This window comes from Blastomyces gilchristii, assembly GCF_000003855.2.
Source record: "Blastomyces gilchristii SLH14081 genomic scaffold supercont1.10, whole genome shotgun sequence".
In the NCBI taxonomy this organism is placed as follows: Eukaryota; Fungi; Ascomycota; class Eurotiomycetes; order Onygenales; family Ajellomycetaceae; genus Blastomyces; species Blastomyces gilchristii.
Window position 1 is genome coordinate 350,717 of NW_003101673.1, and position 20,814 is coordinate 371,530.

General features: G+C 28.5%; 1 protein-coding gene across 1 annotated transcript; it reads right to left on the reverse strand.

Moving 5' to 3' along the window:
• Positions 1 to 14,446: 14,446 nt before the first annotated feature.
• On the reverse strand, positions 14,447 to 15,256 carry BDBG_05133 (ubiquinone biosynthesis monooxygenase Coq7; the record flags this gene model as incomplete). Its single annotated transcript, XM_002624318.2, has 1 exon — positions 14,447 to 15,256. One exon carries the CDS (start codon positions 15,254 to 15,256, stop codon positions 14,447 to 14,449), a length of 810 nt encoding a protein of 269 aa, XP_002624364.1.
• Positions 15,257 to 20,814: the final 5,558 nt, after the last annotated feature.

The following is a 20,814-nucleotide window of genomic DNA, read 5'->3' on the forward strand; positions in this document are numbered from 1 at the left end:
GAATAGCTTTATTTAATCTTTATAAATCTCTGTAAGAGCCTCTGTGATATTTATAAAGAAGAAGAATAAAGATCTTAGATTATATATAGACTACTGTAATCTGAACTTCAAGATAATAAAGAGTCACTATTCTCTATCTCTGATTGAGAATATAATCAACTGTTTTATAAGAGCTGTTATATTTATATAACTGAATATAATTAATATATATATACAGCTGTAAATACAGTCTGAGAATAAATAAAAAACTGTCTTTAAAACTGTACTGAAATTATTTGAATATCTAGTAATATCTTTTAATCTGATTAATATCTCTGCAGTATTTCAGTCTTTTATTAATAAAATACTTTATATATATTTAAATATCTTTATAATAATATATCTGAATGATGTGATAATATACTTTATAAAGAAGAAAGAATACACTGAGTATATATAAAGTGTATTAAAGATCTTAGATAAGACAGAACTATATATTAAGCTTATAAAGTATAACTTCAGTATTTATCAGATTAATTTTCTAGAATATGTAATCACTGTAGATAATATTCAGATAAAATCTTTATAAGTTAAGACTATTCTATTATAATCAGAGCTAACTAGTATTTATAAGATTCAGATCTTTCTAAGCTTTGTAAATTTCTATAGATAATTTATCTTTGTATTTATAAGAATCTTCTTGACTCTTATAGATATACTGAAGAGTGAAAATAAGAAGAAGTTATTCTATAAATAAAGAATAAAAAGATTATTGAGAAGAGAGAACTGTGAGAACTTTCTTATCTTAGAAGCTTACAGAGTCTTTATAAGATTGAAATAGATATTTATAGATATAGTGATACTGTTTTACTTTGATTTCTTACTCTTAATCAGATTAAAGATAGATATCTTCTTCTTTATAATTTCAGAAATAGTCTTATAACTATAGTTAAATAAAAACTGAGTTTCAGTAGTCTTTTTCTTATAAAAGATATAACTTATAAAGATTAACTATAATATTTATAATCAGAAGCTTCTTATAATAGTGAAGTTCTTTCATTACTGATATCACTATTTTAAAAGTCTTATAACAGTAATTACTGTTAGAACTGATTATAACAGCTTATAATAGTTTACTTTAATTAAGAAACTCTTACAGTAATAGATTCACTGAGCTCAGAGACTGAGTAAGTTCTGATTTAAGATAGAATATATTAAGAAAACTAAGAACTTAGCAGATGAACTCTCTCACAGATCAGACTATGTTAAGAAAGTCAGAGTGATAGATATAGAAAGACTAAAGAAGATAGAAAAGCTTTATAAGATGCTTAAACTGAGTATTATAAAGAGATTGACTGAAGAGTCTCTTAATTCTCTATAAGAGAAGAGAGAAGAGAAAGAAGAGAAGCCTGTATAACTACTCTCTATAACACTGAGAGTTAACACTCTGAGAATTTCTATAAGAATTCTTGAAGAGAGTATCTATAATCTGAAGAATTTACAGACTTTGAGAAGTACTGTAGAAGATCTGATATAAGAGAAAACAGAGTATAAGTCTTTATAAGATCTTTTATTCAGATTGTCTGAACTGTAACTGAAGAATAAATATACTCAGTATATTCAGAAACTGCTTATAATAGAGATCAATTCTGCAGAAATAAAGAATTAAAGAGACTTAAATAATCTTCTATAAAGAGAGAGTCAGATTTATATATCTATGAATAAGTTTCTATATATAGAACTTATTAAAAGATATCATGATTCTTCTTTAGCAGATCATTTTATAAATACTAGAACTTATAAGTTGCTTATAAGAAAATACTTCTAGCTGAAGATATAAGAACTTGTGAAGAAGATAGTGAATTCTTATACTATTTATCAGAATTTACAGATAGTGCAGTTCAGATTATATAAAGAACTTACTTCTTTATTCATTCTATAGAAATCTTGAAAACAGCTAGAAATGAATACTTCTATAAGTCTCTCTAAAAGTAAGAATATATATAATATCTATTTTAACAGTATACTGATAATAGTAAATTACTTTATCAAGATAACACACTTTATATTCATCTATAAGAACTTGAAGTCAAAGAACTTAGCTTATATCTTCATCTGTAATATAATCTGATTATATAAGTTATCTATGAATATTATCTCAGATAGAAGATTAATTTTTATAGAAGAGTTCTGATCTGATCTGATAATTATACTGAAGATCTTATGAGATCTAAGTACAGCTTTTCATCAACAGATAGATAATCAGATAAAATACTTGATAAGTATATTAAAACAGTATCTGCAGTGCTTTATTAATTATAATCAGAATGACTGAGTGTATTAATTATCACTTATAAAGTTTATATATAATAACTCAAAGTATATTAGCATAGATAAAACTCTCTTTGAGATACTTACTAAGACTTATTCATAAATAATCTTGATAAACCTGTGAGAGTATACTATAGAGTGTAATAATATCTGTAAATAGGCTGAGAGAATTCAGAAGATCTGAGAGAAAGCTTATAAATTCTTGAGAAAGACTTAAGAGTATCAGAAGAGATACTATAATTTTAAGTATATTATAAAGAGTTTTAAGAAAGATAATAGAGTCTGACTGAGTCTAGAAAATATTATTATATAAAGATCTAGTAAGAAGCTGAATCTCTTATAAACAGAGTCTTATAAGATTATGAAGAAAGTTAGTTTATAGTTCTATAGATTAAAACTATTATCTGAGTTATAGATGTATAATATTTTTTATATCTCTTTACTCTGTGAATATAAGAAATTCTTAGAAGAGAATTCTATGACTTATCACTCTATCTGTAAAGTACTAGAGAATGAAAGAGAATATCAGATTAAAGAAATTATTAACTCAGAGAAGTGAGATTATAAGCTCTGATTTAAGATTCAGTAATAAGAGTATTCTGATAAGATGAATAAGTTCACTTAAGAATCATCTGAGTAGATAAGATATCTGTAGAAGCTGAGATATAACTTTTATACTGTAAATTCTGATAAGTTAGAATAGTGTGATCTTCACTAAGAATCTGATTATAATAAAGATATTAACACTGTCATTTATAAGCTCTAGTCTATAAGATAATAAGTTTCTACTGAAATGAACAGTCTGTGATGTATATAAAGAGAAGAAGAAATCATACTCTTATTAAAACTAAAAAATAAGAAAATAAAAATAAAACTGTAAACACAATTTAAAGATTAATAAAGAAAAAATAAAGAAAACTTATACTTATATTCTCAATATCTGTGATACTCAATTCTCTTACAACTATTAATTTTTCTCTTTAAAGAAGTAGAAAGTATTATATCTATAATACAGATAATTATTGTATTTGATATAAAGACTGTCAGAAATGTATAGACTTTAGAGAAGCTGAATATCAGAGTATGTACAGTTATAGCAGAGTCTTGAAGACTGATTATCTATATATGTAATTAGATACTTCTTATAAAGCTGTGTTCACTCTCTCAGTTATACTGAAGTATTCAGTCTGAAAACAATTGAAATGTGAAGAGAGAGCTTATCTACTCAGATTAACTCTCATCACAAATTCATAATATTTATATTATTTTAATTACTCAGATTTTACAGATATCTGAGAACTTATCTTTCATTGATAATGAGATTACAGAAATGTGTCATAGTACAAGAATCATTGATAGAGAATCTAGACATATTTGTATATATCTAATCAGAGATTGTGTAAGCAGAGAGAGAGTGATTATAAATCTGCAGAACTGTAGAAGACACTGATAATATCAGAAGCTTTATAAGAACTGTTAACTAGAATCTGTAAGAAATTACTTATAAGAAGACTTACAGCAAAGAAGAAGACTATACTACTTAAAGTTAAAAACTAATCTGAGAGAGGTATAAGATTAACTACTGACTTAAAGATCAGATACAGTAACAGAGCTGAAGAGAATGAAGATACTGTTATAAGCAGTGATATTTCTACTTTATCAGCTGATAAAAAGTAATCAGAGAAGTTACAGAGATACTTATAAGAAGCTCAGTAATAGTCAGATATTATTTATAAAGATATTAAAATTGAAAAATTTTTTTATTCTTGAGAAGTTCTTAAATTAATATACAGATATTGTTAGAAACACTCTCTCTCTATTATCTAAGTGAAAACACTTTACAGATGAATGAGAATACTTATAGTTTATAAGAATAAGAGCTGTTATAGAAAAAGAAAAAAGAAGATGAGATTTTATAAACAGATCTGAGATATTTATACTACTTTAAAGAGATTTATTTATACTGTGAGTGATTCTACAGAACAGTTAAATCACTTTAATAAATAAAGAGTAATTATGAATTACAGATCTGAATCTTTCTATATAACTATAAAGAGTGATTATAGATCACAGATATCTTGATTCTATAATTCTATAGAGTTAATAAAAGAATGAAAAATTCCTCACAATTCTATAGTATTAAAGAATAATGATTTATAAGAATAAATGAAAGATTAACTTATAAATACTTCTCTTTAATAAGAATAATCTTACAGAGAGTAATTTATCTGTAAGATAAATCTGTATAATAATTATATAAGAATCTTATGAAAATAATTAAGAGTCAACTGAAACTCTTTTATATAAAAGATGTGAGATAAATCTGTTTAATAGTTAGAGAAGAATCTGTAGATTATAAAGAATCTTATAGAATAAGAAACTGAGTGACAGACTCTTTTCTCTTTATAGTAATAAGAGATTTTTTCTTACTGAGATTTTTTATAAATATAAAGAGTTTTTAGTGAGTATCACTGCAGTGCTGAGCTGATTCTATGAAGTCACTTAGTGAAAGACTTCACAGACAAAGTCTTAGAGAGAGAGAGATATGTAAGAAATTCTACTTTTTATAAATTCTTTATCTCTATTTCTATCTCTTATATAATTAATAGAGCTAGCAGCTCTTGACTACATATAACTATATAGACTGAAGTTCATGAATACTATTCATAACTCAGCTTGAATACTATTATATATTTAATCTCTACATTTTATCTTTCTACTGCAAATACTTCTAGTAGTTAACAGTACATATCATACCAAGCTGCAAACACCTGAATAATCGCCTGCGAGCACTTATTCTTACAGAATTTGATGAAAGATTTCAACAGTGAATTTGTCACGCTCCCGGCCGCGCCAAGGCCTTGTTGCAGTTCCACACGGCCCATCACTTTCATGCGGATGATTTCATCTCATTTGAACCGGTTTCCAACCACTCTATGACATCATTCAAATATATCATAGAAAGATCTGATTGATGAATATGAGAACTCTGCTTCTATATAAGATCAGCAGATTACTCTTTCTTGATAATAAGACACTGCTGAGGTATCACTCTGACTATTCTCACTCATGAAATGAGAGAAGAGTATTCACTTATTATCTATATAGAATAGCTAGATGCTGACTTCTTATCAAAGAAGTCAGTGATTTATTTTTTCTTCTACTGAAATATATATAAGAGTTACTGTATATCTTATATAATCTTCTTAATATACTAAGTATTATATCTGTGATATTCTTATAATAACTCTGTAGTCTACAAGCTTACTATTTAAGTAAGATAGTTAAACTCACTTATACAGCTTTCTAAATAACTATCTCTATATAATATCACTGACTAGTCACTGCTTTGATTCTATTATATTACAATTTGAATTGCTTAATTTAATTATAAGTTTGAATCAGTCAAGCTCTAACAGACTGATATAATTTCATACACTCATACTGAGACTGATCTAATCTCACTTTCTGAGAGAAATATCATATCATTCTCTAGAGTATGTACATCTCTATCTCAGTAGAAATCTGAGATTTCTGAACTTACTGTATATTTTAATATGAGCTCTTCAACTGTTCTATTATCACTGCAGTCTCTACACATCTATATCTATTATAAAGATAGAGAGATTAAGATCAGAGATTCTTTAAGATATAAGAAAAATATCTTATCTGAATTTCACAGCTTTATCTGTATTCTTGAACAGAAATTTCACCTTAATCTGAGTCAGTATAATACTCATAAGATATAAGTAATATATACTGTTAATCTTCTTGAAGACATCTCTGTGACTACTTAAGTTATTAAGAAGAGAAAGCTTGAGTGTATCAATACTATTATAACTTAAGAAGAATTCAAGAACTTTTTACTGAATTAAATTAAAGATTATTGTAACTGCAGCTTCATAATAGCACAGCAGTTCAACTTATTATATTAATAAAATAATAAGAATTCTTTCAATTTCAATATAAGATTTAAAGAATATTGAGAGAAATTAACTGATAATTTGAATTAATTAAAAATACAGCTTTATCTCATAAAGCTGACTTATAAGATGTGAATAATAATATTATAATATTAGAGTTTATTAATTAATTACACTAAGCTTGTCAATCTGACTTTCTGAATCTATTTGAATAATTAAATCTCTGAGAAAAAGATTAATAAGATCTCTTCTAAGTAATTAATAATAGAATTTAAACAGTGTTATGATAGCTTCAGTGTGAAGAAAGTAAAGAAGAATTTCAAGTATTCTGATTCTTCACTCACTATGAAGAAATATTAAAAAAGATTTGATAAAGATCTCTGTTTCAACTATAAAGCTGATAATTATTATATCAGTAATTGTAAGAAGCTGAAGAAGAAAAGAAATTAAGAAGATATTTTCTTAAAGTTGACTTCTCTTCTAACAAATGTATTCACAGAAGATAAAGAAGAGAAAGAAATAAAGAATTAATAATTCTTATATCTTTAAGTTTATATTATAATTACAATACATACTCTAAATAAGAAGATATCAGTGAGATGCCTACTTAACTTCAGAGTAAATATTAACTTCATATTCTATTTCTTTTCTTTGATAAAGAGTTAAAAGAAGATAGATTCATCAGATCATATAAAATTTACTGATAAAATAAAATATTATTATTTTAACATAATTTAAGTAAAGTATGTGATCACAGATTTAGAAGAAATCTTTAAGAAGAGCAGTCTGCTTCTTCACATAGTTAATATTATAGATAAGAATGTTATTCTAGATCTCTTATAATTAAGAGAAAACAATTCTCTCATTGACTGAGTCACTCAGATATGACAGTATTATCTCACTAATGAAGAGACAGTAATAGAGAAATCTGAAGAGTTTCATCAGAAGAATCTTGAGAAAAAGATTGAGTTAATATACTATATAGCAGATGACTGAGACTTGAGAATAGATAAAGAAGTCATCACTCTTACTACAAGATTAGCAGCAGTATCTGTCATTGAAGATGAATGTATATAACATCTCTTTACAGATTTTAAGAATGTCTTTTCAGAAAGAGAAGCAGTGAAGTTTTCTGATATCAAGATATAATATAAGATTTATCTTGAAGACAGTGTAATAACACTGTACAGACCTCTTTACAACTTATCTGTAAAGAAATTGAATGTTCTGTATAAATATCTTGAGAAAGTGTAATCAAAGAATTGAATATATTTATTAAAGAGTTCAGCAGAGACATCTATACTCTTTATACTCAAGAAGAATAATAGACTATGTCTATGTATAGACTATAGAGGTCTTAATAAGATAATAGTTAAGAATCACTATTTATTATCATTAATTAATGAGATGATTGATCAATTATCTGAAGTAAAGATATTCTCAAAGATTGATATACAGAATATCTATCATAGAATCAGAGTTAATAAAGACAATATTTGAAAAACAGCTTTTCATATTAAGTACAGTAATTTTAAATATCTTGTTTTATCTTTTAATTTTTATAACACTTCAGTCATCTTTCAGATCTATATAAATGAGACACTGCAGAGCCTTGTTAACATCTTCTGTATAGTATATCTGAATGACATTCTAATCTTCTTAAAATCAGAGAAAGAACATAATATTTATATTTAAGAAGTGTTGAGTTGCTTGAGACAGTATCAACTCTATATAAACACTGAAAAATACTCATTCTACATGCAGAAGATTGATTTCTTAGATTATATTATTAAGATGAACAGCATTTCAATGAACAGAAGTCAGATCTCTGTTATTAAGAACTGACTGATACTGCAGATATACTGTGAGATACAGATATTTCTAGAATTTGCAAATTTCTATAGACAATTCATTTATACATATTCACAGATTACTGTCTCTCTTACAGATCTGTTAAAGAAAAGTGTGAAAGATAGAAAAATAGAATTATTTATTCTCATTCAAGATACTGTGTAGATGTTTGTAGAATTGAAACAAGCTTTCACAGATATTATAATACTGAATCACTTTAACTCTGACTTATTTAGTCAGTGTGAGACTGATGCATCTAAGAATGAGATCTATGAAATCTTTTCACAGTTGATATTGAAGATCTTTCAATATTGAAAGAATCAGAGAATAATCACTTCTAAGAAAATAGATAATAAATTGTCTGTGAGAGAAGACTTTTTCACAGAGTCTATAAGACACTATGAATGAAGATCAGTAGTCTTCTTCTTCAAGAAGTTATTACTTATACAGAGAAGATATAATATTCATAATCAGAAGATATTAGTAATTATCAAATTCTTTAAGATCTGATAATATTATCTTCAGAGTAGTAAGTATTCAGTGTAAGTTCTCACTGATTATACAAATCTGTGTTATTTCTTGACAATAAAGAGCTTGATAGAATATCAAGTCAGATGAGCAGAGCTACTTTCAAAGTATAATTTCTATATTTAATATTATTCAGATCAGCTTAACTTCACTGACATGTTATTTAAATAGCTCAATTATAATATTGTTAATATAGAGAAGAATTCTATAAAAGAATCTCTGTTATCACTGTAGAAAAAGCTGACTGCAGAGAATTGAGATTCTCTAAAGCTTGAGAACAGTGCTGATAAGACAGCTGTGTGACTCAGTATAGAAGATGAAAGAAAACTCAAGTTCTCACAGAGAACTGACACTGAAGATTATAAGCTTTTCATATTATGTCTTATAATTATTGAATTAATAAAGAATAAAACAGTCTACAATCTTTCAATCTGATTACTTTTGAAATTCAGTGATAAGTTACAGAAGAGGAATATCTCTACTACAGCTTGAATTTAGAAGTTAAAGAAGAAAGAATTCAGTTTAAACTTGAAAGAGACAGACTCTGAGTAGAACAGTGCTGCTAAGAAATCAAGTTACTGATAACTAGAAGAATGTAAACTTCTACTGCTGAATAATTCAGTCTTCATCTTTCATAGCAGAACAGTGTATTAGAAGTTATTAAGAATTCATTATAATAATTCTCATACAGAGTACTTTAAGTTAGAGAAGACTGAGAAGCTTTTAAAATATAAATATATTTAAGACAAGCTCTGAGCAGATATCAAAGAGTATATTAAGACTTATAATATCTGTTAAAGAATAAAGATTCTGTAGTATAAGTAATATAGTGAGTTAATATCACTGTCTATTTTAAAAAGCTTATAGCAGAATCTATCAATGAATTTCATAGTTAATCTACTGAAGTCAACAAGAGTTAAAGAATATGACTTAATTTTAGTTATTATTAATCACTTTACAAAGATAATCAGATATATCTCTACTTATAAAAAGATTAAAGTCTCTGAATTAACTAATCTATTTTTAGATATCATCATTTATAATCACAGTGCTTCAAAATTATTAATAATAGATTAAGAATTTCTCTTCATCAGTAAATACTAATCAGCTTTTTACTATTATCTTATAATAAGATATCTTCTCAGTACTGTATTTCATCTGCAGACAGATAATCAGACTGAATATTAGAATCAGATACTAGAATAGCATTTTTAAGTATTCTGTTTATATTATCAGAATGATTGACTTAAACATCTTCTAATTACTGAATTTATATATAACAATATAAAGAATATAATCTTAAAAATATCTTCTTTCTATACTTATTATAAACATAATTCTTCATTACTCAGTGATATCACAGATAATATTTTAAAGAAAGAAATAGACAGTTAAAATATTGAATAAATACAGAGAACAGAGTATTTCTCAGTATTAGAAGTAAAAGTGAGATTGAAACTTTTAAATAAAATTTATAAGAAGACAGTGAAAAGTATTCATTATATTCAGAAGTAGTAGATAAAATACTATAATTGAAAATATCTTTCAATGAAGTTCTTAATAGAGAATCAAGTACTACTTTCAGTAAAGAATATCAAGATAATGAGACTATATAAGAAGTTCAGTAAGTAATGACTAGAATCTTTCTCAGTAATAAGAGTGATGAATAAGTAGATATATAAGTTAAAATTACTCACAGAATTGAAATCAATTCATTCTATTTTTCACATTTTCTATTTAAAGCTCTATAAGTAATATCTCAAGATGAAACTGTCTTGATCAGATAATATTAAGATTAAGAATAATACTGAATATCTTATGAAGAAAATATTAAATAAATAAATATATTATAGCAAGCTTCAATATCTTATTAAATAAGAAGATTATTTATTATCAGAGAATTTATAAGAACTGCTTAAATATTTGAAAAATACTGAGAAAGAGATTGTAAGCTATAAGATAACTAGTAGAGATCACTCTATTATATATCAGAGATATTAAGTAAGAAATGCTGCTTAAGACTTCTTATTTTTCTTAAAGAGTTTTTTAGAGATAATTTTACAGTGATAAATCAGTATCTTGTAAACTCTGTAGCACTCTTCTTCTATTTTCTTTCAAAGAATTTTTTAGAAGTTTAATAAGACTATATAAGTGTAAAATTCCTGAAGCAGTTAATAAGAAAAGAAAGAGATATTTGAAATTAACAAAGATTAATATTATTAATTCATAAGTTACTACTATTCTAATAGAGCTGCAGCCTGCTGAAAAAGTAAAAAGAGAGATTAGAGTCTACTTATTAATAATTATATTCTTATTAAACTCATTCTTCACTGTTGAAGTATCTGATATTAGTATCTTTATCTGTTAAGAAATTAGCACTGTAGTACTGCAGAGAAGTATACTATAGAAAAGTATAAGAGATACTGAAAGTATTAACTTATTAACTTATAAAATATCTCAGTTATCTGCTTTAACTGAAATAAGATTCTCTTCAATCAGTAATTGATCTCTATGATACTTTCAACAGCAGTATTAACTGACTTCTTCTTAAGATCAGTCATTCTGAGATATTTTTTCATCTCAGAGACTCATGCTTTCATCTTCTTTTATAAATAAGTAAGAAGAATCTTCTCAGTCTTGACAGAATCTGTTAATACTTGAAGCTCTGAGATTCTCACTCTGTACTGCTTGAGTATCTGAGCTTCTTGTCAGAGTCAATATAACATCTTCTTGTAGAGTAGATAATACTTACAGAGAGATAGAAGTTGTTATTACAGATATAACAGAAATAACAGAAGTGAGAGAAGAGATAGATGTATAAGATCTCTCTCTTCTTCAGCTGCTTAACATAGCACAGACAAGTAGTAGTGCTGATCAGAGACTGCACTGAAGCCTTCTCATAGAGAGAAGATAAAGAAACTGTGAGATTCTGCAGACTCAACTCAGCAGTATTCTGAGCAGGGCTCAGATATGTTACAGAAGAGAAACTATGAATTGAGCTTCTCAGAGCTGCTATTCCCAGAATTAAGCTCTCTTCAGAGTCCTCTTCAAATGATCACACAGAGTCATACATCATTATGTTGATTGAGAAAAGAGGCAGCATCACAATGATGATGAGAGAAGTAGAGAATAGATCAGACACAGATGAATCAGTTAGCAGAAGAGATAACATCTCACTGCAAGGTACAGCTACTACTGCTGCAGCTGTAAGAGATGCAGAAGAAGAAGAAGATATGACAATGAGAGCAGTGCTTCTGCAGCTCATTGACATCACTGTCTCTGTCTTCAATCTGGCTTTCTTAATAGTCATAGAGACTGCAGCTGCATCACAAAGACATTTATTATTCACTAGAAAACATCAGAATAAGCTCTTTATTATTCTTCAAGAATGATACTCTCATACACTCACTATTATAATTGAAGAAGAGGAAAGAAAAATGTTTCATAGAGAGAAAAATCTTTTTAAAAAATTCTATCACTACTGTTAACTTTATCTCTAAAATACATCACTTTTACAGAGAATTTTATATATAGAATAAAATATAATAAGAGATCTATAAGTCACTTATTAACTACATTTTTCTCATCTCAAATCAATATATAAGAAACCTACTTATTATATATTTAATTTAAATGAAAATGAGTAAAGAAAGATCTACACAGTCAGTAGAAAAACTCATCTATTTCTTTATATTATATACAGCACATACACTGTCAATCAGTTAATAATCATTACTATATAATAAAGATAATTTCTAATTCAGTAATTTTAAGAGTATAGAGACTATACTCTTAAAGAGAAGAGTATTATCACACTCTTAGCTATGTCAAGATCTCATTATAATTTCATATAACTTATTATTTTTATGTGAATAATTTCATTCTGTCTGAACTGGTTTTCAATCACTCTATGACATTATTCAGATATATTATAGAAAGATCTGATTGATAAATATAAGAATCTTACTTCTATATAAGATCAGCAGATTACTCTTTCTTAGTAATAAGATGCTGCTAAGATATCACTTCAGCTATTCTTACTCATAAAATAAGAGAAGAGTATTCACTCATTATCTATATAGAATAACTAGATACTGACTTCTTATCAAAGAAGTCAGTGATTTATTTTTTCTTCTACTGAAATATATACAAGAGTTACTATGTATCTCATACAATCTTCTTAGTATACTAAGTATCATATCTGTGATATTCTTGCAATAATTCTGTAGTCTACAAGCTCACTATTTAAGCAAGATAGTTAAGCTTACTTATACAGCTTCTTAAATAACTACTTCTACATGACACTGCTGACTAGCCACTACTTCAGTTTCATCATGTTATAGAATTTAATGAAAGATTTCAACAGTGAATTCAATAAAAGATTTAATGATGAATTTAATGAAAGATTTCAATAGCGAATTTGATGAAAGATTTTAACAGTGAATTCAATGAAAGATTTCAACAGTGTATTTAATGAAAGATTTCAACAGTGTATTCAATGAAAGATTTAACAGTGAATTTAATAAAAGATTTAACAGCAGATCTGAATATGAATAATAATAAGATTATGAATTCAGTTCTTCTATTTCTTTCATTATATATTTCATTATCATTACATTGATTATCTCACTTGAGAATGTTATATTGAATGAAGTTGAAGCTGTCAGAGCTAAAGAAGAAAATATAATCACTGACATTTAAGAGATCTGTATAGAAGAATTAATTGTAGAAATTATAGATTTATTCTTCTAATTCTTCTTCTTCTTTCTACTTATTAATCATTTTGTCATCTCTCTTTTTCTTTATCTCATTGATAATCACCTGTTTATACAATCTATATAAGATATCAGGTTCAGAAGTAGAGATTCACAGATATAGAATTCTCAGACTGAGTCTCTATATTCTTCTCATTTATCTGCTTCTTCATCTCATCATTGATCAGATTCTCTCCATTATCTGAAACTTCTGAAACAGATAGTTTAAGAAGACTGAGATGCAGAGTAGAAGTCTTTGTACAGGCTTGTAAAGCAGCAGGATGACAGGCATTGCAAGGCATATTGAAAAAAGATTTGATTGATATATATGAATTTGATGATAAAGGTAAGAAAGACATGTATTTGAATGATATTTGATTGAAAAAGATGCATATTGAATGATATTGAATGATTCTAGAGAAATGCAGATATTTTGATTTTTTGGTGGTGTTTTGCTACTAATTTTCAGAGGGGGCTGGGAAAATTCTGTTTTCACAAGTAATATGTCCGCCACAATACGGCAGTAACCAATGCGGCTCATGTGATCTATTTATTCAGTATAGGGACTTGTAGATTCTAAACACATATAATCAATACATGTTGAACGGAGCTAAGGAAAGAAGGATGTGCAAAAATACCCTTGCAACACGCAACGGAATAGAAGGGATATAATGGGTTTCGTTAGATTATATGATACAAGAGAAAAATAATATGTTACAGGAAATAATATAAGCGCCGTGTCATGTGGAGTGTCAAGAATAGTTAGAGGGTATGTAGCACGCCGTCATACCGGTGGTTCTCGCAATCACTGCGGCGGGCGAGGGTCGGCTGGTCTGCGGTAAGTTGTCCTGATGTGTGGAAATTCGTTGAAATGTACCTGGATCCCAGATGCATACTTTACAGATTAATAGCCAAAAACGGCTTGGTAATTTCCGTGGTCGACCACGAAGTCGAAAAAGGAAATCGCTGGCGTCGAGATGCCGGCATATAGTCTCCTAGGATGCAAGGGTACGATGAAAGGACAGAACTCGGACATGAGTTTATATCCCAAACCGACACGTCCATATAGATGTCAACTTCTTAGACCCGCTGGCTAATTTGAATCGCAGCCCTGCAGCCCAACCGAATAACATTAACAAGCGGATCATACGGCCTGGCGTCCTTCGCATCGTTCTCCACAGCATGATCTAAATGCTCCAACTCTTCATCCCGGATCCGTCTCAGCGTGTCCACAAGCTCCACCAATTCCTCATCCGGCTCTTCCCCGCGTTCCCGCGCATCTTCAAACCATCCCAGAATTTCCCGCACCTGGTCATTATAATGCGTGCCGATTTCTGTCTCAACGGCTTCTGTACATGCCATTGCTGCTTCCCGGCCCATTATTCCCGTCGCCCAGCCCAGTGTTGTCGCGGCGACTTCCCAGATAGGATACATCGCTGTAGGGCGCACACGGTGTTTGGCGACGAGGTCGTTGAAGGTGGTCAAATGGCCAGCTTCCTGGTCATACATGTGTTTCATTAGAGGGCGGAGATGGGGGTGGGAGCGGGTGACTGGGGGTGTTTGGGCGGCGTAGATGAGGGTCGCAGCCAGTTCACCAGCTTGGTTTACTCTGAGGGCGCTGTCGAGGAAGTCCCGCTGTTTTTGGGTGAGGACCATACGTCTTTTGGGCCGGTGGCTACCGCTGCTTGTTGTCGTTTCAGCATGGCCGCCATTGCTTGAATGTACGTTCCGTGACGTATCTGAGGTCGTGGAAATGTTGCGACGTGCTTGTTGGTGGTGTTGGTGTTGGGCTAGTAGGCGTGGGACGACGTATATGGGATGATGGGTCGGAGCTCGGAGGGATGGTCTGCATACAGACAATGACTGTCTGATGGCGGGAATGAGGTCCATTGGAAGTCAGGAATATATATAGTACCTGGTGAGTTGCCGTGTTTCTAGCGGAGCTGACCGAGAATAGCGTCACCTATCTACTGCCGGTATGAGTATTTAAAATGTGAACCCGTAACTACACAGGAAGCAGAAAACTTGACCTCGCTAAGTGCGCCACTTGACCTCGTTATATAAGCTGACCTCGCAAATGTGGCCCGTGCCACTACCTGACCTCGCTCAATACATCTTTTCTTGTAATTTGAAACCACTCAATTATTTACCATCAATTCTACAATCAATTCAAAATCAATTCTTAATTGATTGTAAAACAATTCTTCTCTCATTATAACTTTTATATATAAAGAAGACTTTACTAATTTTATTAATAATTAATTTAATACTGATATTATTCTTGAATTTAATAATAAAGTAAGTATTTATAAAATTTACACTAAATTGATTATCAACTGATTTTCAATCAATTATTAATTACTTAAATATACAGATTGAATTTATTTTTATTACTATAATTAATTAATAATTAATTCAGAATTAATTTAAAATCAATTTAAAATTAATTTAAAATCAATTTAATACTGAAATTATTCTTGAATTTAATAATAAAGTAAGTATTTATATAATTTACACTGAATTGATTATTAACTGATTTTCAATCAATTATTAATTACTTAAATATATAGATTGAATCTATATTTATTACTATAATTAATTAATAATTAATTCAACATCAATTTAAAATTAATTTAAAATCAATTTAAAATTAATTATTAAATATTTTTATCTTAATATATTTTAAAATTCTGTAAAACATCTCTTTATATTCTATATGAATTTATCTGTTTATTTAATTGATTATGAATCAGCTATACATGCTTTAATTAATTGATAAGCTGAATGAATAAATGAATAAGTAAATTGAAAGATTGAAAGTTAATTATCAACTGATTATTACTGTATTGTATGAGATCAGAGTTATGATTATATAACAAGATTAAGTGACGTACTTAGCAAGGTCAAGTTTTCTGTATACATACCTGTACACCGTACATTACATGATGAATAATAAAATATCTTAATACACACAAGTCTCTGTATACAAAGACATTGCAGAGCTAAGCTCAAAACAGAAGACTCTGCAAGATTGATATTACAGCTTATTAATAGAAGAGATAGAACTGTAACTATAGTAAAAGCATATCTGTAAAGTAAAATAAGATTGACTTGAGAATAAGTTGAATAATAATACAGATAATTGATAAAAGACTGAAGAGAGATCTATAGAACTAAGAGATAAATTAATTATCAAAGATAATAACTGCAGCTATTTTCTTAATTAAGTTAAGAATAAAGTTAATAAGAGATATTCTCTATAATATCTGATAATATAGTAAGCTCTTTGAATAACAGTTTTCTTTTTACAGACTGCTGTTAATAAAGATGTATCAGAACTATGAATCTCATAGTGATAAAACTTAATCTCAGATAATATATCTATTTCAATAGACTGTTCATGTAAGAGGCCTACACTGAATAGATTAGTATAATATTGATAGATCTTATATAACAAAGATAAAAATGTTAAAGAAGAAAAGAAAGAGAAAGTGTAAGAATCAGTGATTAAGATGAATATTTATACATGTATATAATGATGTATGCAGTGAAGCTTCAGAGCAGAAGAATATACATGCATTCATAGCAGCTGAGAATCAGTGATCAGAAATAGCTGAGAATCAGAGCATATATTACACATGTTCATAGCAGCTGAGAATCAGTGATTGAGAATGAAAGAATCTATGAAGTATAATGAAATAGTCTATATAATTGATCAGGCGCAGCCTGTTATATGAACCTCTCTCTTTCAGAAGCAGTTCTTATCAGTCAAGAACTGTTGTTTCAGATAACACAGAACTCAGAGTTCAAATCAGTTGATTATAGTCAACTTATTTCACAAGATATTATCAGCTGCAGCTGTGAAGTCTCTTATCAAGAATATTCTCAATCTCTCACTCAAGCTCATTATCTTCTTCTATGATGTCTGATGACTGTCAGTCAGAAGTCAGCTGAGAAGAGAACAGATCAGTGATAGCACAGTGAAGTAAGCTTGTATAGAATATATTATAAATCTCTGATAATATATCAAGACAGTAGTTATAACTATCTAGAACTTCTATCACTTTATATCTGATATGACAGTAATCTAGTGTATAAAATAAATATGTGATTTATATATTCTTAAGATTCAATCATATCAGATCTTCTATCTTATATTATTCAGTAGAGTCTCAGTGAACATTAATTTAATTCTCTTAATCTTGTTTCACAGTTATTATGAAGATCTCTACTCAATCACAGATATCTCAGAGTTTCATTATTATATTATCAGTAATCTGAATCAGACTGTAAGAGTTCAGTGTGAACTGTGTAATCTTTAGAAGATTCAACACTTTCATATAATATTCATATATAAGAAAGAACAGACTTATATCTGTTAAAATAACATCTCAACTGTTGATAGCAATCTCTGTATATAGAAGAAGATTATATCAATCATTTTATAAGTGATTATAGAACTTATAAAGATAATTCTTTACAGTCTGAATTATCTGTTCTGATGCATTATCAGTCTCAGAGTGATAGATAGTTAATAGACAGTGTGTAATCTTAAGAACTTAACAGATTCTAGTTCAAAGAGTACTCATGAATTGACAGCTCTGATTTAATACTATGAATCTAAGTAATTCATGTATTTAATAGAATGAGCTCTGTAGAAAAGCTTCAGTGACTTATTCAGTATTTATCTTATTACAAGATTTTAATATTATATCTTTACTCAATTGATTCACAATGATCAGAATATTTCTATAACTCTTACTCTCAGATAGATTGATAGTAAAGTTAATCACTATATCTCATCAGATTCTATCAGAAATATTAAGTGATTTCAGTAGATCTTTTCTACAGTTCTTTTATAAGATAATGAAAGAACAGTAGTTACAGTTTTAAATGAAGTATCTGATACTATTTAATATCTCAGATTAATAGAACTCTCAGAAGATTATTCTATACAGTTATTCATAGTCTGAATAATCAGTTATATATAAATTATGCATCTCTTGTATTATCTGAGTGTGTAAGAGTTCAGAGTGAGAGACTCAGTGTTATTTATGAAATTGTAGAGTGTTATTATTATTGATTAAATATTCTGAGATGTCAGTTCTTATATATAATTCTGAGAGAAATTAGAATGCTTCTTGTTATACTGCTTCAGTAAGTGCTTGAAGAAGTTTATCAGTTTGAGCTGCTGTATACTATAGCTCATCTAATGTAGATTCAGAAGAAGTTGAGATATCAGTGATAGTTCTAATCAGAGAAGCATGTATAGTGCTGTGAGCTGTTTTATCTTGATTAACTAGTATCTTCAGATTCAAGAGCTGATGCTCTCAGTTCATTCAGTAAGTATCTGTTATATCAGATAATATATTCTGCTCTTATTATGAGAGAGTATCTATTATCAAGTTCTGACTATCAGAACAGTAGTGTATTGTAAAATGAAAGTAACTTAAGAACTCAGATTATTACATCTATCATTCAGTAAGTTTATAGATAATTGTGAAGTATTTGAAATTCTTATAATCTATAACTATCTCAAATTCAGAGATACTTCAGAGTTCAGAGTCTCATTCTTCTAAACAGTATACAATTATAAGAAGTTTCTTATCATAGATCTCATAATTACATTCAGCAGAACTCAGTTTCTTAGATATAAAGATATATAATTGTAGAATATCTTCATCATTATATTATAATATCACTTCTTCTATTACATAGTCAGAGAAATCACACAAGAATCTCCAATCTCACCTGTTTTATTTGCAATATACACTGCATATTTATTCAAGAATAGAGAGATGAAAATAGTGAGATCTTCAAGTTATGTAGATGATATTGATCTACTCTACAGTTCAAAGACAATCAAAGAGAATTTAAAAGTGATTGAGAAAGTAGTAAAGGAAGTCTTTGTTAGAGCAGATGTCAATCTAATTCAATTTGATATGAATAAAACTGAGTTAATTCACTTTTTTCCTAGATTTAATAAGAAAGAACTAAGTCTAACTCTTCTGAATAAAGAGATTAAACCCAGTTTGAATGTCAAATGGCTAGGAGTATGGTTAAACTTCAAGTTGAATTTTAAATATCATATTCAACAAAGAATCATCAAGGCAGAGAGACTACTGAATAGTATAATCAGACTATCAAATACTGAGAGAGGTCTATCTTTTCAGGCTATGAAACAGTTATACATAGCCTGTATTACCTCAGTAGTTGATTATGAAGTTCAAGTTTGATGAAACAATCAAGATAACTTCACTGAACTGTTTCAAAGTCTATAAAACAGAGCTTTGAGAAGAATTCTGAGAGTATTCAAATCATCTTCTATTAAAGCAATGGAAATTGAAGCCTCAATTTCATCTCCTGCTATTCAATTTGAAAAGGCCTGTATGAACTATGCTCTGAGAGTCATAAAGATGAGCTCAAATCATATAATCAGAGAAAGAGTCTCTTCTTCATTTTCATCAGTTAACTCAGGAAATGAACTGAATTGAAATAGATTTCTTGATTGAAATGAGAATAATGCTTTAAAGAAAATGCTCTCTCAACTGTATAGACTATGTTCACTTATTAAGAATCAATTTTCTTCATTAAATGTTGAGAAAATTGATCATGAGAAGATATCTCTCTGAAGAGAAAAGCTGGAATCTCTCATAGACTTACAAATAAGTGAACTATCTAAAGAGAGAGAATATGAACAGCATTTAAAGAAGATCTCTACAATCAATATAAAAGACTCTATTCTGATTTACTCAGATGACTCAAAAAATGAGAATTTGAATAGATTAGATGCAGGCATTGCTTATACTAAAGATAATATTAATTTTATCTCAGATTTCTGAAATTTAGGCTGTGAATCTGAAGTCTTTGATGCTAAACTATTTGTAATAGTGAAAGCTTTCAAACTCATTGAAATAAAATCTCATAAAAGAGGAAATAGTTTGAAAGAGACATGGATATTCTCTGATAGTCAAGCTGCTTTAAAAAGACTTAGAAATAGTCAGATTCATAATGATCAAATAAATCTTGACCTGATTTTAAACTCTGTTTTGAAAATTCAAAAGAGAAGAACATCTAAACTGATAATTCATCTGCATTGAGTTCCTGCTAATATGAATATTCATGACAATGAATTGGCTGATTCAGCTGCAAAAAAGAGTTCAGAATTAAGCAGATCTATTCAAAAAATAGTGTCCTGGTCTTTCATAGAGAGAAAGATAAAAGAATCTTATTTAAACAAGTGAAATGAAAGCTGGCAGAAACAAAAGAAGAGCATACATTATTCAAGATTTGAGACAAAATCAAAGTGGAAATCTTGTTCAATTAAATACAAAAAGAAAATATTCTCATTCATAATTCAGCTAAAACTAGAACATGATTATTTTAAATTCTATATACAAAGATTTGATGATAGATTTGATTTAACAGAGTGCTCATTCTGCAATACA